Source organism: Laccaria bicolor, genomic scaffold (genome assembly GCF_000143565.1).
Source record: "Laccaria bicolor S238N-H82 LACBIscaffold_28 genomic scaffold, whole genome shotgun sequence".
NCBI classification, from domain to species: Eukaryota; Fungi; Basidiomycota; class Agaricomycetes; order Agaricales; family Hydnangiaceae; genus Laccaria; species Laccaria bicolor.
Window position 1 is genome coordinate 343,004 of NW_001889899.1, and position 19,230 is coordinate 362,233.

Genomic DNA, 19,230 nt, shown 5'->3' on the forward strand with positions numbered 1-19,230 from the left:
CATTGGCTGGTAGTGCCGAAATACCTCCAGAAATATTGTTTTGCCTCTCAAAGAATATGTGCACTCAACACATGCTAAAACCGAAGATTTCGTCGGCTTGTAGTGCCGAAATCCCTCTGGAAATATTGTGTTGCCTTGCAAAGAATATGTGCACTCAACACATGTTAAAACCGAAGATTTCCTCGGCTCGTAGTGCCGAAGTACCTCCGGAAATATTGGGTTGCCTCTCCGAGAATATGTGCACAACACATGTTAAAACAGAAGATTTCGTTGGCTCGTAGTGCCGAAGTACCTCCGGGAATATTGTGTTGCCTTGCAGAAAATATGTGCATTCATTACATGTTAAAACTGAAGATTTCATTGGCTGGTAGTGCCGAAATACCTCCAGAAATATTGTGTTGCCTCTCAAAGAATATGTGCACTCAACACATGTTAAAACCGAAAATTTCGTCGCCTGGTTGTGCCGAAATACCTCCGGAAATATTGTGTTGCCTCTCAAAGAATATGTGCACTCAACACATGTTAAAACCGAAGAATTTCGTCGCTGGTAGTGCCGAAATCCTCCAGAAATATTGTGTTGCCTCTCAAAGAATATGTGCACTCAACACATGTTAAAACCGAAGATTTCGTCGGCTGGTAGTGCCGAAATACCTCCGGAAATATTGTGTTGCCTCCCAAAGACTATGTGCACTCAGCACATGTTAAAACCGAAGATTTCGTCAGCTGGTAGTGCCGAAATCCTCCAGAAATATTGTGCGGCCTCTCAAAGAATATGTTCACTCAGCACATGTTAAAACCAAGGATTTCGTCAGCTCATAGTGCCGAAGTACCTCCAGAAATATTGTGCGGCCTCTCAAAGAATATGTGCACTCAACACATGTTAAAACCGAAGATTTCGTCGGCTTGTAGTGCCGAAGTACCTCCGGAAATATTGTGTTGCCTCTTGGAGACTATGTGCACTCAACACATGTCAAAACCGAAAATTTCGTCGCCTGGTTGTGCCGAAATCCTTCTGGAAATATTGTGTTGCCTCCCAAAGACTATGTGCACTCAATACATATTAACACTGAGGATTTCGTCAGCTGGTAGTGCCGAAGTACCTCTGGAAATATTGTGTTGCCTCTCCAAGAATATGTGCACTCAACACATGTTAAAACCGAAGATTTCGTCGGCTCGTAGTGCCGAAGTACCTCCGGGAATATTGTGTTGCCTCCCAGAAAATATGTGCATTCATTACATGTTAAAACCGAAGATTTCATGGGCTGGTAGTGCCGAAATATCTCCGGAAATATTGTGTTGCCTCCCAAAGACTATGTGTAGTCAATAGATATCAAAGCCGAAGATTTTGTCGGCTGGTAGTGCCGAAGTACCTCCAGAAATATTGTGCAGCCTCTCAAAGAATATGTGCACTCAACACATGTTAAAACCGAAGATTTCGTCGGCTTGTAGTGCCGAAGTACCTCAAGGAATACCGTGTTGCCTCCCAGAAAATATGTGCATTCATGACATATTAAAACCGAAGATTTCATCGGTTGGTTGTGCCGAAATACCTCCGGAAATATGGTGTTGCCTCACAAAGACTATGTGCACTCAATACATGTTAAAATCGAAGGTTTCGGTGGCTGGCAATGCCAAAATACATCTGGGAATATTGTTTTGTTTCTCGGAAAACATGTGCACTTTCAATAAGTCAAAGTAGCTGTGAAACCCGAAGATTTCAGCTTCTGTTAGTGCCGAAATTCTTGTTTGATCTCCTGGAAACATCGTTTGATGTTCTGGGAACATTGTTTAACCCCCCAGGAACATTGTTTGACCTTCCCAGAACCTTGTCTGACCATACGCAACTGTTGTTTCACCTTCTGGGGAATATTCATACCCACCATCATCATTGGTTGATCTTCTGAGCCGCCATGTAGTATAAAAGAAATTGTTGAAAATTCACCGTAGTGAAGGTTATACCTAACCTTTTGAGTTCACACACTGGATACATATCAATGTGGTTGAACAGAAGTAAGTTTACCATCTGCTTGCAACTCCAGAAAAAGACTGGGGGTGAGGGAGACCATTCAATCTCTTTCTTGATCCATCAATGCGTCAGTGAGCAGTTACTCATCTTGTAGTATTATCATGAAATGCTTTCAAATCTCCAAAATTTATCTGTCTTGAAATTCATCTGGCAACACGATATTTCTGGAGGCATTTTGGCATTACAAGCCAACGAAATCTTCGGTTTTAATATCTATTGACTGCACATAGTCTTTGGGAGGCAACACAATATTTCCGGAGGTATTTCGGCACTACCAGCCTATGAAATCTTCGGTTTTAATATGTAATGAATGCAGATATTTTCTGGGAGGCAACACAATAGTCCCGGAGGTACTTTGGCACTACCAGCCGATGAAATCTTCAGCTTTGATATCATTGACTACACATAGTCTTTGGCAGGCAACACAATATTTCCGGAGATATTTCGGCACTACCAGCCCATGAAATCTTCGGTTTTAACATGTAATGAATGCACATATTTTCTGGGAGGCAACACAATATTCCCGGAGGTACTTCGGCACTACGAGCCGACGAAATCTTCGGTTTTAACATGTGTTGAGTGCACATATTCTTGGAGAGGCAACACAATATTTCCAGAGGTACTTCGGCACTACCAGCTGACAAAATCACAATATTTCCGGGAGTACTTCGGCACTACCAGCCGACAAAATCCTCAGTGTTAATATCTATTGAGTGCACATAGTCTTTGGGAGGCAATACAATATTTCCAGAGGGATTTCGGCACAACCAGCTGACGAAATTTTCGGTTTTGACATGTGTTGAGTGCATATATTCTTTGAGAGGCAACACCATATTTCCGGAGGTACTTCGGCACTACCAGCCGATGAAATCTTCGGTTTTAACATGTGTTGAGTGCACATATTCTCAGAGAGCCAACACAATATTTCCGGAGGTACTTCGGCACTACCAGCCGACGAAATCCTCGGTGTTAATATCTATTGAGTGCACATAGTCTTTGGGAGGCAATACAATATTTCCAGAGGGATTTCGGCACTACAAGCCAACGAAATCTTCGATTTTAATATTTGTTGAGTGCACATATTCTTTGAGAGGCCGCACAATATTTCTGGAGGTACTTCGGCACCATGAGCTGACGAAATCCTCCATTTTAACATGTGCTGAGTGCACATATTCTTTGGGAGGCAACACGATATTTCCGGACATACTTCGGCAATACAAGGCGACGAAATCTTCGGTTTTAATATCTATTGAGTGCACATAGTCTTTGGGAGGCAACGCAATATTTCCAGAGGGATTTCGGCACAACCAGCCGACGAAATCTTCGGTTTTGACATGTGTTGAGTGCACATAGTCTCCAAGAGGCAACACAATATTTCTGGAGGTACTTCGGCACTACCAGCCGACGAAATCTTCGGCTTTGATATCTATTGACTACACATAGTCTTTGGGAGGCAACACAATATTTCCGGAGATATTTCGGCACTACCAGCCCATGAAATCTTCGGTTTTAACATGTAATGAATGCACATATTTTCTGGGAGGCAACACAATATTCCTGGAGGTACTTCGGCACTACGAGCCGAAGAAATCTTCGGTTTTAACATGTGTTGAGTGCACATATTCTCAGAGAGCCAACACAATATTTCCGGTGGTACTTCGGCACTACCAGCCGACAAAATCTTCGGTTTGAACATGTGTTGAATGCACATATTCTCCGAGAGGCAACACAATATTTCCAGAGGTACTTCGGCACTACCAGCTGACAAAATCACAATATTTCCGGGAGTACTTTGGCACTACCAGCCGACGAAATCTTCGGTTTTGACATGTATTAAATGCACATATTTTCGGGGAGGAAAAACAATATTTCTGGAGGTATTTCGGCACTACCAGCTGACAAAATTTTCGGATTTAATATCTATTGACTGCACATAGTCTCCAAGAGGCAACACAATATTCCCGGAGGTACTTCGGCACTACGAGCCGACGAAATCTTCGGTTTTAACACGTGTTGAGTGCATATATTCTTTGAGAGGCAACACCATATTTCCGGAGGTACTTCGGCACTACCAGCCAACAAAATCTTCGGTTTTAATATCTATTGAGTGCACATAGTCTTTGGGAGGCAACACAATATTTCCAGAGGGATTTCGGCTCAACCAGCCGATGAAATCTTCGGTTTTAACATGTGTTGAGTGCACATAGTCTCCAAGAGGCAACACAATATTCCCGGAGGTACTTCGGCACTACCAGCCGATGAAATCTTCGGTTTTAATATCTATTGAGTGCACATAGTTTTTGGGAGGCAACACAATATTTCCGGAGGGATTTCGGCACAACCAGCCGATGAAATCTTCTGTTTTAACATGTACTGAGTGCACTCCAGGAGGCAACACAATATTCCAGGAGGTATTGACCTTTAAATGCAAAGAAAGTGTCCTTTATACAGCATGCCTCATGCTATCCCTGCATACAGAGTGGCTGTCACATCTCCGGCTATTATCTATTACCCGAAATGAATTCAAGTGATTAACAGGATTCTAGGCCGATATGGAAATATTGATTTATGGCCTACCTGTGTGCTACCGACGGTATTTGCAAAGTGTATCCCATTTTGTGCTGGAGGCGATTCATCCGACTGGATTTCGGCTAGACAGGGATTACCAGGGCTAGGGTTATGGTTCCGCCGGTTACACCGAGCATTGGGCCCAACAATGCAATATAGCCTAATTACATATTGGGCCCAACAATGCAGTATAGCCTAATTAATACCATTGGAATATTGGGCCCAACCTTGGCTGTTGGGAGTTTATCATGGGCCCAATTCTTTTTGTGTATCCCTCATTGGGCCCAATTATGCTTCTCATAGTTTTGTTACCTTGGCCCCAACAATGCCAGCTTAACGTCTCACAGACATTGGGCCAAACTATGCCCAAATGGTGCCAACTACGATTGGGCCCATTGGGGTAGCCCTATGGTACATTGGACAATTGACCATGTGAACTACTATGGTCCCATTGGGTATCTACTGAATGCCCTGGTTCAACGACTTACTAGACGCGATGTTGACGAAATGCACTTCCATTGGATAAAATTGCGCGTCGACAAGGTGTTCTGCGGGTGTATGGAAATGATATTGCTTCAGGCTGTACGTCTTGCCTTCAAATATCGTAGTCCCATTGATCACAACCTCAACCGTCGAACCCAGGTTTTCAAATTCCGCCGACTTCACGCTGGGGATACTTAATTGCGGGTGGGTCTTCGAGAGTGGGACGACGTCGTGCTCGATATTTATGGGAGACTGGACATTGGCCGTTGAGCACTTTACGTTCGCGGGGTCAAGGCCTGCCCAGCCGAGAGGACCGGTGACTCCGATGTAGCTAAAGTTGCTGATGGGTACAGAGCCAGGACCTGCCTGGAGATTACGGCTGTGGTTGTGCATAGCGTTGCCAAAGTTCAGTCCAGAACTTCGGTTCGAACCCGAACCCTCTGAACCGAACACAAAGTTCAGTTCGAGTTCAGGTTCAGGTTCGGGCTCCAGAAAATTTCTGGAGAACAGGTTCGGACTGAACCGAACCTCTGAACCTTTAGCCACTGGGGGGCCTACTTTCCCTCTGTTTTGGACATTTTTTTTGCAATTTGTTGTTCAAAACTACTGTACTAATACGACCATGCCTTCGCATCACGCATCACAGAGGTCTCTGAAGGAAGTGAAGTGAGTGTGATGTCACACATCACACTGGCTTTTGAAGCCATTCCTGGCATTTTAAAATATCCATTTTTTCTAATTTTTCTGGTGCCTGCGGCGCCCTAGCCATGTAAACAACACTCAGCATATTTCATCTACTTCTAACAAGAATTGTCCCACCATCTAAGATTTTTCTGCATGTACAACATTGTTTAAAATTTCAAATCAACGATGGCCCCTGTTCGGACGAAGAGCTCATACTCTTCGTCACACATCACATCGGATATTAAAGTCATGAAGAGATGGTCAAAATGTGTCACGCCCAAAAGGGCCAGAAGAGATGGTCGTATTAGTACAGTATTGTGATCTGTAACAACTACAGTATTTAAATGTAAAGTATCAATCCCTCATCTGGGTAATGGTTGATGGCCATATTTTAGGTCGCTTTCCCACACGTGCACTTGTTGGGGTCTGTTGTATAATATCTATTTGGCTTATCAAACATGGTTTGTGCCACGGCATTGCATAAATAACTGATTTTTAGAGATTACACATGAGTTTCGAAGCATTTGGACACGAAAAAAAGGCAAAAAAATTACAAGGTTCAGAAGGTTCGAACCTGAACCGAACGCACAGTTCAGGTTCGGTTCAGGCTCGGAAAATTTGTAGGAGGTTCAGGTTCAGGTTCGGACCAAAGGGGGTCTGAACCGGACTGAACTGAACTTCGGCAATGCTAGTTGTGCAGGCAGACGCCTTGGACAAAGGAGGTGGAGAGAAGGAGAGTCGACGCAACGGCGCCAAGGAAAGTTAGGTATTGGAAAAGCATCATATTGTGTGGTGTTCAAAGAAAGTCAAGAGATGGCCAAGCGACGAGAAGAAGGGGTGGCTGACAGGACACAAGTTGTTTGGGGGGGGGGGGTTATATAAAGTCTATGATAAAAAGAACAACCCCATGGCTAGTGAGTGGCAATGGCAATGTAAGCGAAATTCGCTCAATGGAAAATGCCAAGCCCTGCAGGGAAGGATGGCAAAAAATCAAGTCAAGAACAAAAAGGTAACAGTATCGACAATAGAGGTTTTGAGAAGGTTGAAGCACATACTTCCCAATTGAAATGAGGAAAAGTTGTGCCCAAGCGGGATGAGAATAGGCATTGAGAATGCATAGAATTTCCAGACAGGTCGTACCAGAACTTGAAGGACCAGTATTGGATAGTACGTTTGAGCCGAAAGGAGTCAGGGGTGGCATTTACTTGTGGCCTTGTCGCGTTGCATTCCGACACACACAAAGCCAAGAGAACCAGCAGTGTGATTGTGGCAGGTGCAAGGTGGCAACAGGGACATTACGGAATGAGTAGAAGGTGACTGAACTGTAAGATCCGACTTCAAATTGAAGCAGGTTTGAAGTGAAAGCACTTCCATAACATCGCGCCAAGAGTGTTGAAGCTGAAGCTTGAAGCTTGAAGCTTAAAGCTTTGAAGTTCGACGTCCAGTCCAAAATCTGTGGTGGTGGCGAAGGTTATTTACTTTGTCAGATGAAGACAAACTCGTAAGAACCATGAACAACAAGAGTCCTTTCCCACCGCTGTTCAGCTTGATCCATGAGTACGACCAAACGAATTACCTCTTAACGTACCTCATCCACACCCAACGAGCCGATGGCGATTTTGGCGCTGTGGATCTCCTAGAGCCGTCTGCCACCTTGTCATACTTCCGAGATCTCTGCTCTCCATTCACGGACGTTCCCCAAGACGTCATCGACAACTTCTTCCAGGACTTGATGCATCTCGTTCGGTCTCAAGGGGAGCAGGCAGTACTGTCATATACTTGCAAACACTGACTGTAATCCTAGTCACATAGGTTGTGCACAATGCACTGTAGTCTGTGTCACTGTGGGTTGTGCACAACACTTGCACAACACTTGCACAACACACTACACGGGTTTCTGGTCCCCTTCCTTCCGCATTTGGGGCGCCTCCGGCCACTACAGCTTGGCTTTCACAGGGTAGGCCTCAGCACCTTCCCAAAATAGGTTACTTCCCCCTTTGGGTAGATCAGCGGCATTGGTAATAGATGGCGGCATGCGGGCACACCTCCTCTTGGATTGGCAGGATTAGATGGCGGGCTATTCATTTAAAATTCCCCCTTTGGGTAGAACAGCGGCATTGGTAACAGATGGCGGCATGGCGGACACACCTCTTGGATTGGCAGGATCAGATGGCAGGCTTTTGGCAGTTATTTATATGACATACATTTTTTTTTGTTAGGGTTAGCGTGTTTGAAGGTATCTTTTGACTAATTAGAGAAGACTTAGAAAAAAGCGAAGGACTTTGAATGAAAAGTCTTAAGGAGGACTGGTGCTGGTATATTCTTAATATATGGATTCTTATATCAGTCATATGGTTGAGTGGAATGTTTGGCCTTGTCAATCTTATGTGTATGAGGATGCTCTGTGTTCGATTCTTGACTGTTGAGTTTTTTTTAAATGATATTTCTTTACGTGCCTCAACCATTCGAGACCAAGGGCTCTCTCAGAAATCCAGACTAGCTCCAAATTTTATGAACACAGGCTATATATATTTTATGGTGCAAATACAACAGCAGTACTCATCCCTCCGGTACCCAATAATTTGGCTTCCTAACTTCATGGCCACTTCGAGACTTACGACTGCCCTCTGGCTCCTTTCGCTTCTTTCCTGACCCCTTAGACCCCTTCTCACTGTCCCCCTTTCCGTTAGCTCCTTTATCCAATGCACCTAGTGCTTCTTCCGCCTCGCGTTTTTTGCGAGCTCTAGTAAGAGCTGCTTTCTCATAGCGGGTAAGCTCAGTCAAAGGTGCGTGATTTTCCTTATCGCTTGGGCCATCACCCAGGGGAGGTGCGGGGGTCGTATTGTTGGAAGGCGTCGCATCGGTGCTACTGGAAGGAGCAGTGTTAGCGCCAGTGGATATAGGTGTGTGAGTGGTTGTGCCGGGAGCGGATTCTGTATCGCCATTGCAAGCGTCACCACCACTGGAGAGAAGAGTGGCATTGACGCCAGGCTTCTTGATGGGACATGGTCTGGGTCGTGGTCGAATCTGACGATGTTCTTGGGTTGCACTGTCTGAGGATGCCAAATCGGCGTTGATGGCTGCACCATGGATGGTGTAGTTAACCGTAGTGGAAGCCTCTGAATTGAGTGGTGCTGAAGAAGGGGGGGATGAAGGAGGTGGAGTAGGGGTAAGTGCGGAGGCTGGCGCCGAAGGTAAAGGGGTTTTGGGAGGTGATGCACTAGACGGATTGACAGTGCGACCCAATGTGAACGGATTGATTGGGGCACGGCCAAAAACACGGGGATCGGATGTGAGGGTTGCAAATGGGTTGTTGAGATCGCTCTTCTCCTGTGTTGTGACAGCTAAAGGCTCGCGTCGGGGAGGTGTTCTCTGAAACACAAACCCAGGTGCCGATGCTAATAAAATCCCAGCAGTTGATGCCGGTTTCCCCATATTCTCCATATAAAGGAGAGGATCGATGAAGGGATCACGAAGGGGAGAAGGTGAGGAAGCAGGAGGAGGAGGAGTTTGCCTTTGAGCGAAGAGTGATTGATCCATTCGGGCGAAGGCATGCGAGATAGGCGATGATGGTGCACCTGGAGCCAATGGTAAGCCGTTCACCTCCACTGATGACCCACCTGACATTGGAAATCTCTTCTCACTCCCTTCAATAGAATCAGTTAAGACCGTTCCTCCAAAAGCAGCATCCAACCCTCCATCTTGATTGTCGTTCCAGGCACTGCCAGTGCTGAGGGAAATATCATCGCCAGGAGCTTCGAGAGTCTGGCCTGAGCGGTATCGATCAAGGGCTTGTTTTCGTGGAGAATGAGCAGGAGTGGCCAGAGATGAGCTGTCAAGAACCGGGGGAGTGTTCAGCGGCAGTGCGCTTGACGTTGGTAGTAGTGACAAGTCAGGTTCCGAAGAAGGCCCAGAACTTTCACAGAGGTCAGGCCCGATTGATGGCATCATTTCGATGGAAGGTGATTCAGATCTTGGCATGGCGATCAGGGTTTTGGCTACGTCACTATCAAGGATAGGTTGGGTTTCGGCTATGTCATTATCGAGGATAGGCCGTCCTGCTCCTGCAAAGCTGAAAGCTCTTTCCTGACAGACTTCTGGTGCTGAAACAGTTTTGAGTCAAATATACACAAAGAAATTCTAACGGTACTTACGAAAAGCATTTCGAACAAATTGCGAAAATGGCAGGGCGAAGCCTTTCTTAAATCCTGTGTAAGCTTCATGGAAGTCTCTGCCACCATCGCTCTTTGGCCCAAAGTAGTAGCTATGAAAGGGGTGATTAATAAAATAACGTTGAAGAAAACAAGAGAATGACAGACTCGTGTTGATATACTGTCCCTCCAGCTTTTGGAAGTGGACCAGCGCATCCAATAAAAAACGCCCAGCCCGTCGATGCGCACAAGCAGTTAAAAATCTTGTCGAGGACATCGGGCAGTTCATCTATTGCCCTAAGAGGATGCAACAGCGTCAAATTGAAATACTTGCAATTACAGTGCGCTAAATCGCCTACTTTTGGAACTCCTCAGGATTTTTCTCCACCTCACAACCGTCGTCCATGCCGTCAACTTCTTTACCATCCTCAGAGTCCTGACCGCCCTTCTGCTTGAGACACTCAGCAGCTACTTCAGCCTTCACCTCTTCCGACTCAGCACTAAATAGAGTAGCCCTTACGCTCTTGAAGAGAATAAGGTGCTCTCCTGGTAATGCTGATCAGACCGTTTGTCAATTAAACATTGCAATAAAATACTCACCTTGAGAAAGTTTCCCTCCAGATTGGTCAGCCTTGGCTGCACTGACCGCCTCTCGAACTTTCTCCACGTACAACTTCCCATAAATTTCGGCTGCGTTCAAATTCCGGGAGCGCTTGTTCTTCACTAAGCTCTGCATCAACATATTTGAAAATACAGAGCTATCAGAGGAGCGCTTGTATCCACGAGCGTTCCAGTTGAACCAATTTCTGAGTTGCTAAAAGGGGCGTAAGTTAAGTGAATTCTAGTACCGCAATTGAATTTTACTTACTTTCTTTCTAGCCTTTATGGCATCACAAAGTTCATCCTCCTGTGGTGGGGTAAGAACTGCTGACGGCTCACCAGCCGCTGTTGGAAAGAGAGCATTGCGTTCAGGATATTTCTCAAACCAGCCTTCAGCAATGTGTGAGTGAAAGCGCGCGACCGTTGATTTCTTCTGCACTTCAGCGAACGCTGGAATATGTGATTCGAGCCATTTCTTTTGCTCATCCATTATAGAAGATTTTCCCATGATGGACGGCAAAGAATTCAATGACGAGGTGAAGTGACAGAGGTCGAACTGACGGATATAATTCAAGGTGGGTGATTTCTCTCCTTCTACCATGCTGATTATTTTCAGTACATCAGACAAATATCTTTCCGTATTTTCGTTTTGATCTCCAGTAAGCCCTTTCATATACAATTTCAAATCTCCTCTTATCTTTCCCCATTCTTCACATCTCCATTTCTTCAACTCTTCCAGATACCAATCATCACTCTAGATCTATTGCATAAATATTCTACACCACAAACTTCCACCTCAGTACAAACGTCCACCCCAGTGGTTTGACTCTCCAGCAAACACTAAGATATATTTGGAAAGCGATCATATTCTATTTTAGGCACACCGTCTCCTCGCTACCTATTGCATGCATCTCAATTTCTTATGAATCTTAAGGGCACTGCACATGTGGATAAATCATGTGTGAAATACGCATTTGGATAAATTGTATCCTTGGCATTTCTATCTGAGGTTCGGTTAAATTCTATATGCATGCATCCCAATTTCTTATGTACCTTGAGTGCACTGCACATGCGGATAAACCATGTGTGCACTGCGCATTTGGATAAATTGTAGATCACATCCTTGGCGATTTTGCCAAACTAATGTCAATAACAAGCGATGTATAGAATTTATTCCTCTTCGTCACTTTTCATTCCCAACCCTTCCATGTCTGACATCCCCCTGCAGCAAGCAGCCCAGAACGAGCCTTGCCACTCCTGCTTGACTGCTTTAGAAGCTGCAGCGTCAATGGCTAGACTGGTTGTACGTTTTGAGAGAGGTTAGTATTCTGGTTTGCCTTTTTGATGCTTATAATCTCATTCATCTATTCAGCTACAAGGCGTATGGCACATTTTCTGTTTCATTGTGGACATTCAGATGCTCATTGAAGCTAGATATGATACCCGACCCCCTTACTCAAGAAGGACTCAACGCAATCGCAGAGGTCACACAGGGTTCGTTGTTATTTTATCTGACACACTATCTCTAATTTCTATGCGAAAGCCCTTGCTACCTTACCGGACGATTCTCTTTCTGATTATCAGGTCATTGGAGCTAATGGTACGGTTGCTGCCTGGAATGCTCTCATTTTATTTTAACACTTCACTTTCAGAATCCGTTGAGAACGCAGCTGGTGGCACTTCCACAGCAGGAGAAAGTGCAATCCCTTTGGTTGCCGATCCTGCCACTGAGGACCACCGCTGGTATGCGGTTACTGTGGGCCGGGCACCAGGTGTCTATCGCGGCGCGTGCGTAATGTTTCTATCTTCCACATATTCTTTGATATCTAATATAAATATTGGTAGGTACCACCTTAGTGGAAACTCTACTGGCACCCCAGGCGGAACAGTGCAACGATTTTCAGATATGCATTGTGCCCTAGCAGCATACCAGGCTGCCGTCCTAGCCGGAAGTGTTGTTGAAGTCACAGTAGCTACCACTCATCGTGTAATCACTCCCAACGATCCTGTCAATATTGTGGACCACTAGCGTGTTAACAATTCATCAAATTTATCTTTCAATGTTTGTCAAATTGAATTTTGCACACTCTCAACCTTGATTTTAGATGTTGTGTATAATGATCTATCTACTCTCATTCCTGTCCTCAAAGCCCTCACCTTCACCCTCATCTTGGTTGTCCTCCCCCTTCTCCCCCTCATCCTGGCTGTCCTCTCCCTGGCCATCATCTTCCTCCTTTCTGCGTAACCATTGATAATCTGACAAGAGGCCATGCACTGTGCCGCCCAATAAATTTATGCGCACCTCAAGAGCTGCCAAACCCTGCGTGATAATGCGAAGCAATTCTACTTCAATTCTCCACAATTCCCTTATTTGCCAATCAGAATTTGGGAGATGGCCTTCCATGCTTGAGAGGTCCTCCATTAATTCCCAACCAATGTCAGCGTGGTTTAGCATCTCTCCAACCCAACGTTCAACCCTATCTTCCTTGGTAGCTTTTTGATATTCGGAATCGAGTTTGTGGTGCCAGGCCCAACTTCCACCCCAGGGCAAGGCCCAAGCACGTACGCGATCACGGATTTCGCAGAATCGAGAAAATTCTGTTATATCAAACTCCTCTGAAAAGAGCTCCTGGTTATGGTTGACCGGTGGTAGAACAACGTCCTTGACAGTGCGTGTGGTGGACAGATTTAAATTAAGTAACTTGTTTGCCTTTCTAATTTCAGGTCAGAACATGGCATTGATTGAAGGACCAAATTAAATGTACTCCTTCTCTCGCTTCTCTCTCATTCGGAGTTTTGATTTCTCCCTGAGTTCTGGGTGACTGTGAAAAAAGAAAGTGTGAACCGTTAGCAATTGTAAGAATGTTTGAACAACCTTCTGTAATAACGTTGGTCTCTCGTTAGTTTATCACTTCCTGCTACACTGGAAGCAGTCTTGTTTCTTTTGCTTTTAGTTTCAGATGAGGTTCGGGTGCGACCCATGGAGAATGAAATATAATGCGGAGATAATGGGTTGAAAATAGTTGGAAGTCGAAGCGAAACGTGAACAAATAGTGTTGGCATCTGTCTCGCACACTTGCCAATTTCGAGGGAGGTATATAAGTGACGTGTTTATGGTATCTCAATCGGTTTATTGTATCTAAAATGGCAAGATCTTACCTCAAATAATGCTTCCTAGTTTTAGGAGATGTCTCGAATAAGCTTGCGCACCAAGTTAACGCGAAATGTGAACGCGAAATGTGAACATCGGTATCGAACACTTGCAAATCTCAAATAATATAAGTCTCATGGTGTATCAATAGGGTAATTGTATCTCAAACTAACACTTCTTACCTCGAAAAACGCTTCTTGGTTTGAGGCGATCTTTCTAATACATTTGCGCATCAGAAATGTGAACAAATAGTTTGCAAATAGCGTTGGCATCTGCCTCGCACACTTGCAAAATTTAAAGAAGGTGAGTAATGTAAACCTTTATGGTCTCTTAGTAGTCTGATTGTAACTAGAACAGCAACTTCTCAACTCAATTGACAAGTTCAAGAAGTTTGCACAACGTTCACGTTGGGTTCACGTCAGATTCACGCCAGTTCACGTCAAGTTCACGCAGTTCACGCGAAGTTCACATCTCCGCGGGGAAGATGTTCACGCGTGAATGCCTATCCGATCAAATCAGGCCTTGTTTGGTGCGTTGGAATGCTTCTCCTGCTGCCATCTTTTTTCCTCGCTGTCTCGTCCACCCGCGCCGTTTTACATTTAATCTCACTCAAGGTTTTCAAACGCGATGAAGCTCCCTTGCTTCCCTCCTTCCACCAAAATCTTCAAAAAAGGTACGTCGCTCCCGAAACATCGTTGTCTGTGCAGGCGAGCGTCACCCAAGCGCACACTGGCAGATTGACGCTCCTCTCTTCTTGCAGTGAATGGCATGCAGCGGAGCGTCACCCATGCGCACCCTGGTGACCTCACCCCACCCCGCGTGTACACGCCTGCCGACGTTTTCGCTCGTTCCGGTCGCTTTCTGGCCCCTTCGTCCAATTTTGCCCCCACGTCTTCATGTGTGGGCCGCTTTCGCGGTTTTTCACCCCCCTGCGCCCATTTCCATCCCCTTCGTTCAATTTCACCCCCACGTATTCACGTTCTTCACGTTGGGCCCGCTTTCGCTGTTTTATACCCCCCCCTGCACCCCCTTTGTCCAATTCCGCCCTCACGTCTTCACGTTGTGCTGGCGTTCACTGTTCTTCACCCCCCTGCACCCCCTTCGTCCATTATCGCCCCTACGTCTTTACGTTGTGCCCGTGTACGCTGTTTTCCACCCCCCTGCACCCATTTCCACCCCCTTCGTCCATTATTACCCCCACGTCTTCACGCCTCGCCCGCATTTGCGCTTTTTCACCCCCCTTCGCGCTTTTTCACCTCCTGTTGCGTCATTATTACCCCCATGTCTTCACGCCCGCATTTGCGCTTTTTCACCCCCCTTCGCGCTTTTTCACCTCCTGTCGCGTTTTTTCACCCCCCTTCACCCTTTTTCATCCCCATGTCTTCATGTTTCACCTCCCTTTGCCCACTCCCACCCGCGTTCGCCCATTTCCACCCCCACGTCGTCATGTTTCGCTCTTTTCCACTCTCCCCACCTCCATTCTTTCACATTTGTGCATGCAAGTTCACTGATATATCTTGTTTAGATCACTAGATCCTGGTCAATATGCCCCACAGTTTCAAGGACTTTGACCCGTTCACGGTAAGTTGTCTCCATGTCAACCTCAATTGCTAGATACTCATGCCATTGATTGATTTCTCAGACTTTCAAACCTCGCACCGTAAGTATGGGTTCGTCACCTCGGTATCTACATGCTAACGCCCTTTACTTAGACAAGATCTGGCCACAAGTTTTCTCGCCTCCTCGATGCCGTGTTATGTGGCATCCAGGTGGCAAAACTCTTTTGCCGTGCTTTTAAAAGGGACAATGCCTGCGGCGACGAGGGAGACAGCGACATCGAGGATGACGACATCATCAGCCCTCAAGGTCCCACTGACCTCACACACACGACACCTCCACATCCACCCACAACACCCATCAACTCTCGATATCAAACACGTCTCACCACACGTCGCACTACTGCTGCCCCTCCTGGCAAGATCGAAAAAGCTTGCGGGAAGGATCGTAGCCGACTGCGCCGCTCGGAATCCAAAGCCAAGCAGAAGCTGCTCCACCCCAATCGCATTGCCTTTCGACCTCGTTTTGCTGCCGCTGAATGTCTCATCATCACTGGGATGAAGACAAAGTTTGATACCTCCAGGCTATGTGTCTCATCCAATTGTTGGATTGCGCTACGCAAGAAGGCCACCAAAAATTCTCAGTGGACGGTGGATGAGTTGAAAGGGAGGGGATTTGACGTACTCAAGTGGGATGCGAGGTAAATTTCACATTTTGTCCTGTATGACACCCGCTAACTGATTGTCAACAGTAACCCGAAGGTTGTGCTCGACGTTGCCAACCGTATCATTGTTCCACTCGCAGGCAGGCCGCAGGGCGAAGACTGGGACCAGGTCATTCGCGATGCGACTGCTGCCATGAACGCGGTCCGCATTCGTGGTGAGCGGCTAGGCATATTCACCGCGGAAGACAAGGAACATCAACACGGTCGGTTTACGCCTGTCACTTCTGGTGTATCCTATGGTGGTGGGCAGACAGTAAGTCAATTTTTTTTACTTGAATCACATCGATACTAATCATGTGTTATAGAAACCCGGAAACCTTCGCCTTTCTAAAGCGAAACAAGGACTTGTCAATGAACTCCGGGATAATCCTGCCATTCAGCGCGTCGCCAGATGGCAATCATGTAAGTTCTATGATCTACGATGCTACTGCTTCATCTGATTGTCCCCTCTTCAGGCGCTTTCGCCATCTATGCTCCCAAACTCTTTGACAAATACCGCTACTTATTAAGCAATCTATTCGACCACGACCCGACTCTCATCCACAACTTCGAAAAATCGATATTTACCGCATCAACGTTCAACTTAGGCCCCAATACAATCACCCTCGATCACACTGATTCCGCCAACGTCGCTCATGGTCTTTGCGCGATCACAGCACTTGGCGACTACGACTACACGCTTGGCGGTCATATGATTATCTTTGATCTCAAGCTTATCATTGAATTTCCTCCCGGCTCCACTATTCTCATTCCTTCGGCGGTTTTTTGGCATGGTAATACGCCTATCCAGCCAGGTGAGACCCGAATGTCATTCACTCAGTTTGTTGCTGGGGGGTTGTTCCGCTGGGTGAAGTATGGTTTCAGGACGAAGGATCAACTTATCCTTGCTGAGGGTAAAGCACGCTTGTCAGAGATTAACGGTAACTATACTGAACGTTGCGAAAGGGCGCTCAGTCTCTTTTCGAAGCTGACTGAGTTAAATGAGGATCGTCGACGTGTATTTGCCAAGTAGTTAGATTAGAATTTCATATCCTGATCTCATGTGCATGAATTGATGTTCTCTGCTTCCTCAACACCCAGCCTAAGTATTTTGTCTCATCTTTTGCATGCACACCATGTATGTTGCATCAAGGTACAACCGCTCTGCCCCATCGTCTTTGTAGAAGTAGTAAGGCTTTCCACACTTTGAGCTGTGCAGAGTATCCATGAAAAAAACTTTGTAGTTCAAATCAATAGACTGACCAATAAACCTCCCAGATCCCCGGAAAATCTGATTTCCGTGTCAACATGTGGTCGCTAATAGCCACAAAGATAGTCATCCCCATTCAAATAAAATAAAAATAAAAACACTCACAATAGGATAGGCCTTGAATCTTCGTACACTTGGTACAATCCACAGACACTTTGCATGTTTGGGATATCTTGTAGACCATCCAACGATTTGCAGTTGCTCTTCATTTTGTTAAAGATAAAGGGGAGCTTAAGCTCCTATTTATGAAAACAATAGAACCGATCTTGATTGATTTCTACCATTGATTGGTTGACGTTGATTGCCCTGATCAGATCGCATGGTAGTTGTCAGGTGCAGCAAAAACACCTTCACAGAGTCAGGCACTTCACCAACCCAAGTCATTCTTGCCAGCCCCGTTGCTACTCCAATTCAATGCCTCCCAAACGGAAACGCTCCGAGCCACGCCCTGCAGAGCTTTCGGATGACGAGGATCCTGACACTCAGCCCACCACCACAATTATCACTCCTGTCCTTCAATTCACCCAACGCGTTAATCGACATGGTCACCACGCACTCTCAGTAAATACCAAGCATGTACAATTTGAAGTAGAACAACAAGAAACTTGTATGCCTTCAGTCGACTTTCCTACCAGCTATCCCAATATCAGTGATGATTCCACAACCCTCCCAAATCTCTCTTCAACAATGGACGATGCTTTCGCAGAGCTTGCAGCCATAGACCCTGCCTATTTTGATGCATTGAGTGACGATCTCATTTCTGTAGGGCCACGAAAAAAGAGACCTTCAGTACGCCATTGTATTTCATTCTATTTCAAGGCTAATTTCAATTTAATCAAAGGATTACCCATTGAAAGAATGGATCAAGGATAGCGATGTGTTTCTGGAGGAAGATATTCGGTGGGAAGGGAGGGGGGAGTACATGATGGAAAACTGTTGTCAGTGCTTGAGCTCTGAGACACTGTATAGGTGCCAGGATTGCGAAGGGGGGGAGTTAATTTGTCAAACATGCATGGTTGATTACCACTGAGCCAACCCACTGCATCGCATTCAGGTGTGTTCTTATCTTTAAACCTCCTTCTACAGTTAATCAATTATCATAGGAGTGGACAGGTTCTTTCTTCAAACCAACAACACTTAAGAAACTGGGGCTACGAATTCAACTAGGTCACCGACTCAGAGAACGTTGTCATGTACCACAACCCGCATGGAATAACGACTTCGTTGTTCTTGATACTACAGGCATTCATGAAGTAGGATTGGACTTCTGTAATTGTGAACACGCACAAGATCATTTTATCCAACTTCTCCGATTCCGATGGTTTCCGGCCAGTGTCAAAAGTCCCAAGACTGCAGTGACTTTTCACTTGCTCAAACACTTTCAAATCCTCAGCTTCGAATCGAAGGTTTCAGCGTTTGAATTCTACACAGCTCTGGCACGTGAAACGGAAAATACGGGTATATCACCTTTGAAGGTGAGTCTTTGGTCGACTAAAAAATAATTCGTTCATTGAGTTTCTACAGGATCGTTACTGACCTTTTATGCGAGTTGTACACTTCAGGCAACCACCTAACCCTACCCTCTTAGGGTAGTTACTCCATGCCAATAAGACTACCCTATGAGGGCCCAATACCATGGTGTGTCCCACCTATTTCATGGAGTCCCCTGGGGGTAGCCAGGTACTCCCATGGGAGTTCCATGGTATCTCCTAGGACTTCCAGATTCCTCTTACATTTCCTTGGGAGTCCCACCTCTGTGGGAGTCCCAAGTATTATATTCCCTGGGACTCCCTAAGTCAAGGGACTCCCATCTGATTCATTGGGACTCCCAGCCATATATGTACCTAAATTACTATTCTCTGGGACTCCCCAGGATGAGGGACTCCCATCTGGTTCTGGGACTCCCAAGTATATATGTACCTAAATCTCTATTCCCTGGGACTCCCCAGGAAGAGGGACTCCCATGGTTCTGGGACTCCCAAGTATATATGTGGCTAAATTTTAAATGTGCCTGTCAGCAGCAAAAACCAAGCCTTT

General features: G+C 45.8%; 7 protein-coding genes across 7 annotated transcripts in view; 4 read left to right on the plus strand and 3 right to left on the minus strand.

The window, feature by feature from the left end:
- Positions 1 to 5,053: 5,053 nt before the first annotated feature.
- LACBIDRAFT_304580 (uncharacterized protein) lies at positions 5,054 to 5,470 on the minus strand (the record flags this gene model as incomplete). The annotated part of the gene is made up of 1 exon (XM_001884957.1): positions 5,054 to 5,470. The coding sequence occupies one exon, from the start codon at positions 5,468 to 5,470 to the stop codon at positions 5,054 to 5,056; it is 417 nt and encodes a 138-aa protein (XP_001884992.1).
- A 749-nt stretch (positions 5,471 to 6,219) lies between these two features.
- On the plus strand, positions 6,220 to 8,008 carry LACBIDRAFT_330626 (uncharacterized protein; the record flags this gene model as incomplete). Its single annotated transcript, XM_001884856.1, has 9 exons — positions 6,220 to 6,222; positions 6,261 to 6,327; positions 6,454 to 6,522; positions 6,677 to 6,693; positions 6,895 to 6,928; positions 7,207 to 7,531; positions 7,566 to 7,573; positions 7,595 to 7,718; positions 7,981 to 8,008. The coding sequence occupies 9 exons, from the start codon at positions 6,220 to 6,222 to the stop codon at positions 8,006 to 8,008; spliced, it is 675 nt and encodes a 224-aa protein (XP_001884891.1).
- A 312-nt stretch (positions 8,009 to 8,320) lies between these two features.
- On the minus strand, positions 8,321 to 11,020 carry LACBIDRAFT_304581 (uncharacterized protein; the record flags this gene model as incomplete). The annotated part of the gene is made up of 6 exons (XM_001884958.1): positions 8,321 to 9,864; positions 9,916 to 10,025; positions 10,081 to 10,209; positions 10,272 to 10,458; positions 10,513 to 10,726; positions 10,781 to 11,020. The coding sequence occupies 6 exons, from the start codon at positions 11,018 to 11,020 to the stop codon at positions 8,321 to 8,323; spliced, it is 2,424 nt and encodes an 807-aa protein (XP_001884993.1).
- Positions 11,021 to 11,719: 699 nt separating this feature from the next.
- On the plus strand, positions 11,720 to 12,757 carry LACBIDRAFT_330628 (uncharacterized protein; the record flags this gene model as incomplete). Its single annotated transcript, XM_001884857.1, has 5 exons — positions 11,720 to 11,815; positions 11,885 to 12,006; positions 12,097 to 12,300; positions 12,358 to 12,497; positions 12,618 to 12,757. 5 exons carry the CDS (start codon positions 11,720 to 11,722, stop codon positions 12,755 to 12,757), a joined length of 702 nt encoding a protein of 233 aa, XP_001884892.1.
- A 942-nt stretch (positions 12,758 to 13,699) lies between these two features.
- Positions 13,700 to 16,956, plus strand: LACBIDRAFT_330629 (uncharacterized protein; the record flags this gene model as incomplete). The annotated part of the gene is made up of 12 exons (XM_001884858.1): positions 13,700 to 13,761; positions 13,815 to 13,863; positions 13,927 to 13,966; positions 14,016 to 14,157; positions 14,278 to 14,336; positions 14,424 to 14,803; positions 15,197 to 15,244; positions 15,306 to 15,323; positions 15,376 to 15,920; positions 15,972 to 16,197; positions 16,250 to 16,346; positions 16,400 to 16,956. The coding sequence occupies 12 exons, from the start codon at positions 13,700 to 13,702 to the stop codon at positions 16,954 to 16,956; spliced, it is 2,223 nt and encodes a 740-aa protein (XP_001884893.1).
- A 69-nt stretch (positions 16,957 to 17,025) lies between these two features.
- On the minus strand, positions 17,026 to 17,354 carry LACBIDRAFT_304584 (uncharacterized protein; the record flags this gene model as incomplete). The annotated part of the gene is made up of 3 exons (XM_001884959.1): positions 17,026 to 17,134; positions 17,187 to 17,240; positions 17,299 to 17,354. 3 exons carry the CDS (start codon positions 17,352 to 17,354, stop codon positions 17,026 to 17,028), a joined length of 219 nt encoding a protein of 72 aa, XP_001884994.1.
- A 253-nt stretch (positions 17,355 to 17,607) lies between these two features.
- LACBIDRAFT_330630 (uncharacterized protein) overlaps positions 17,608 to 19,230 on the plus strand; it is a gene marked incomplete at both ends in the record, with an annotated part of 2,178 nt that continues 555 nt past the window's right edge. Inside the window, 6 exons of the mRNA XM_001884859.1 lie at positions 17,608 to 17,737; positions 17,813 to 17,982; positions 18,035 to 18,131; positions 18,436 to 18,668; positions 18,782 to 18,831; positions 19,067 to 19,175. Of these exons, the coding sequence (XP_001884894.1) occupies positions 17,608 to 17,737; positions 17,813 to 17,982; positions 18,035 to 18,131; positions 18,436 to 18,668; positions 18,782 to 18,831; positions 19,067 to 19,175 (789 nt within the window). The remainder of the gene's footprint in view (positions 17,738 to 17,812; positions 17,983 to 18,034; positions 18,132 to 18,435; positions 18,669 to 18,781; positions 18,832 to 19,066; positions 19,176 to 19,230) is intronic.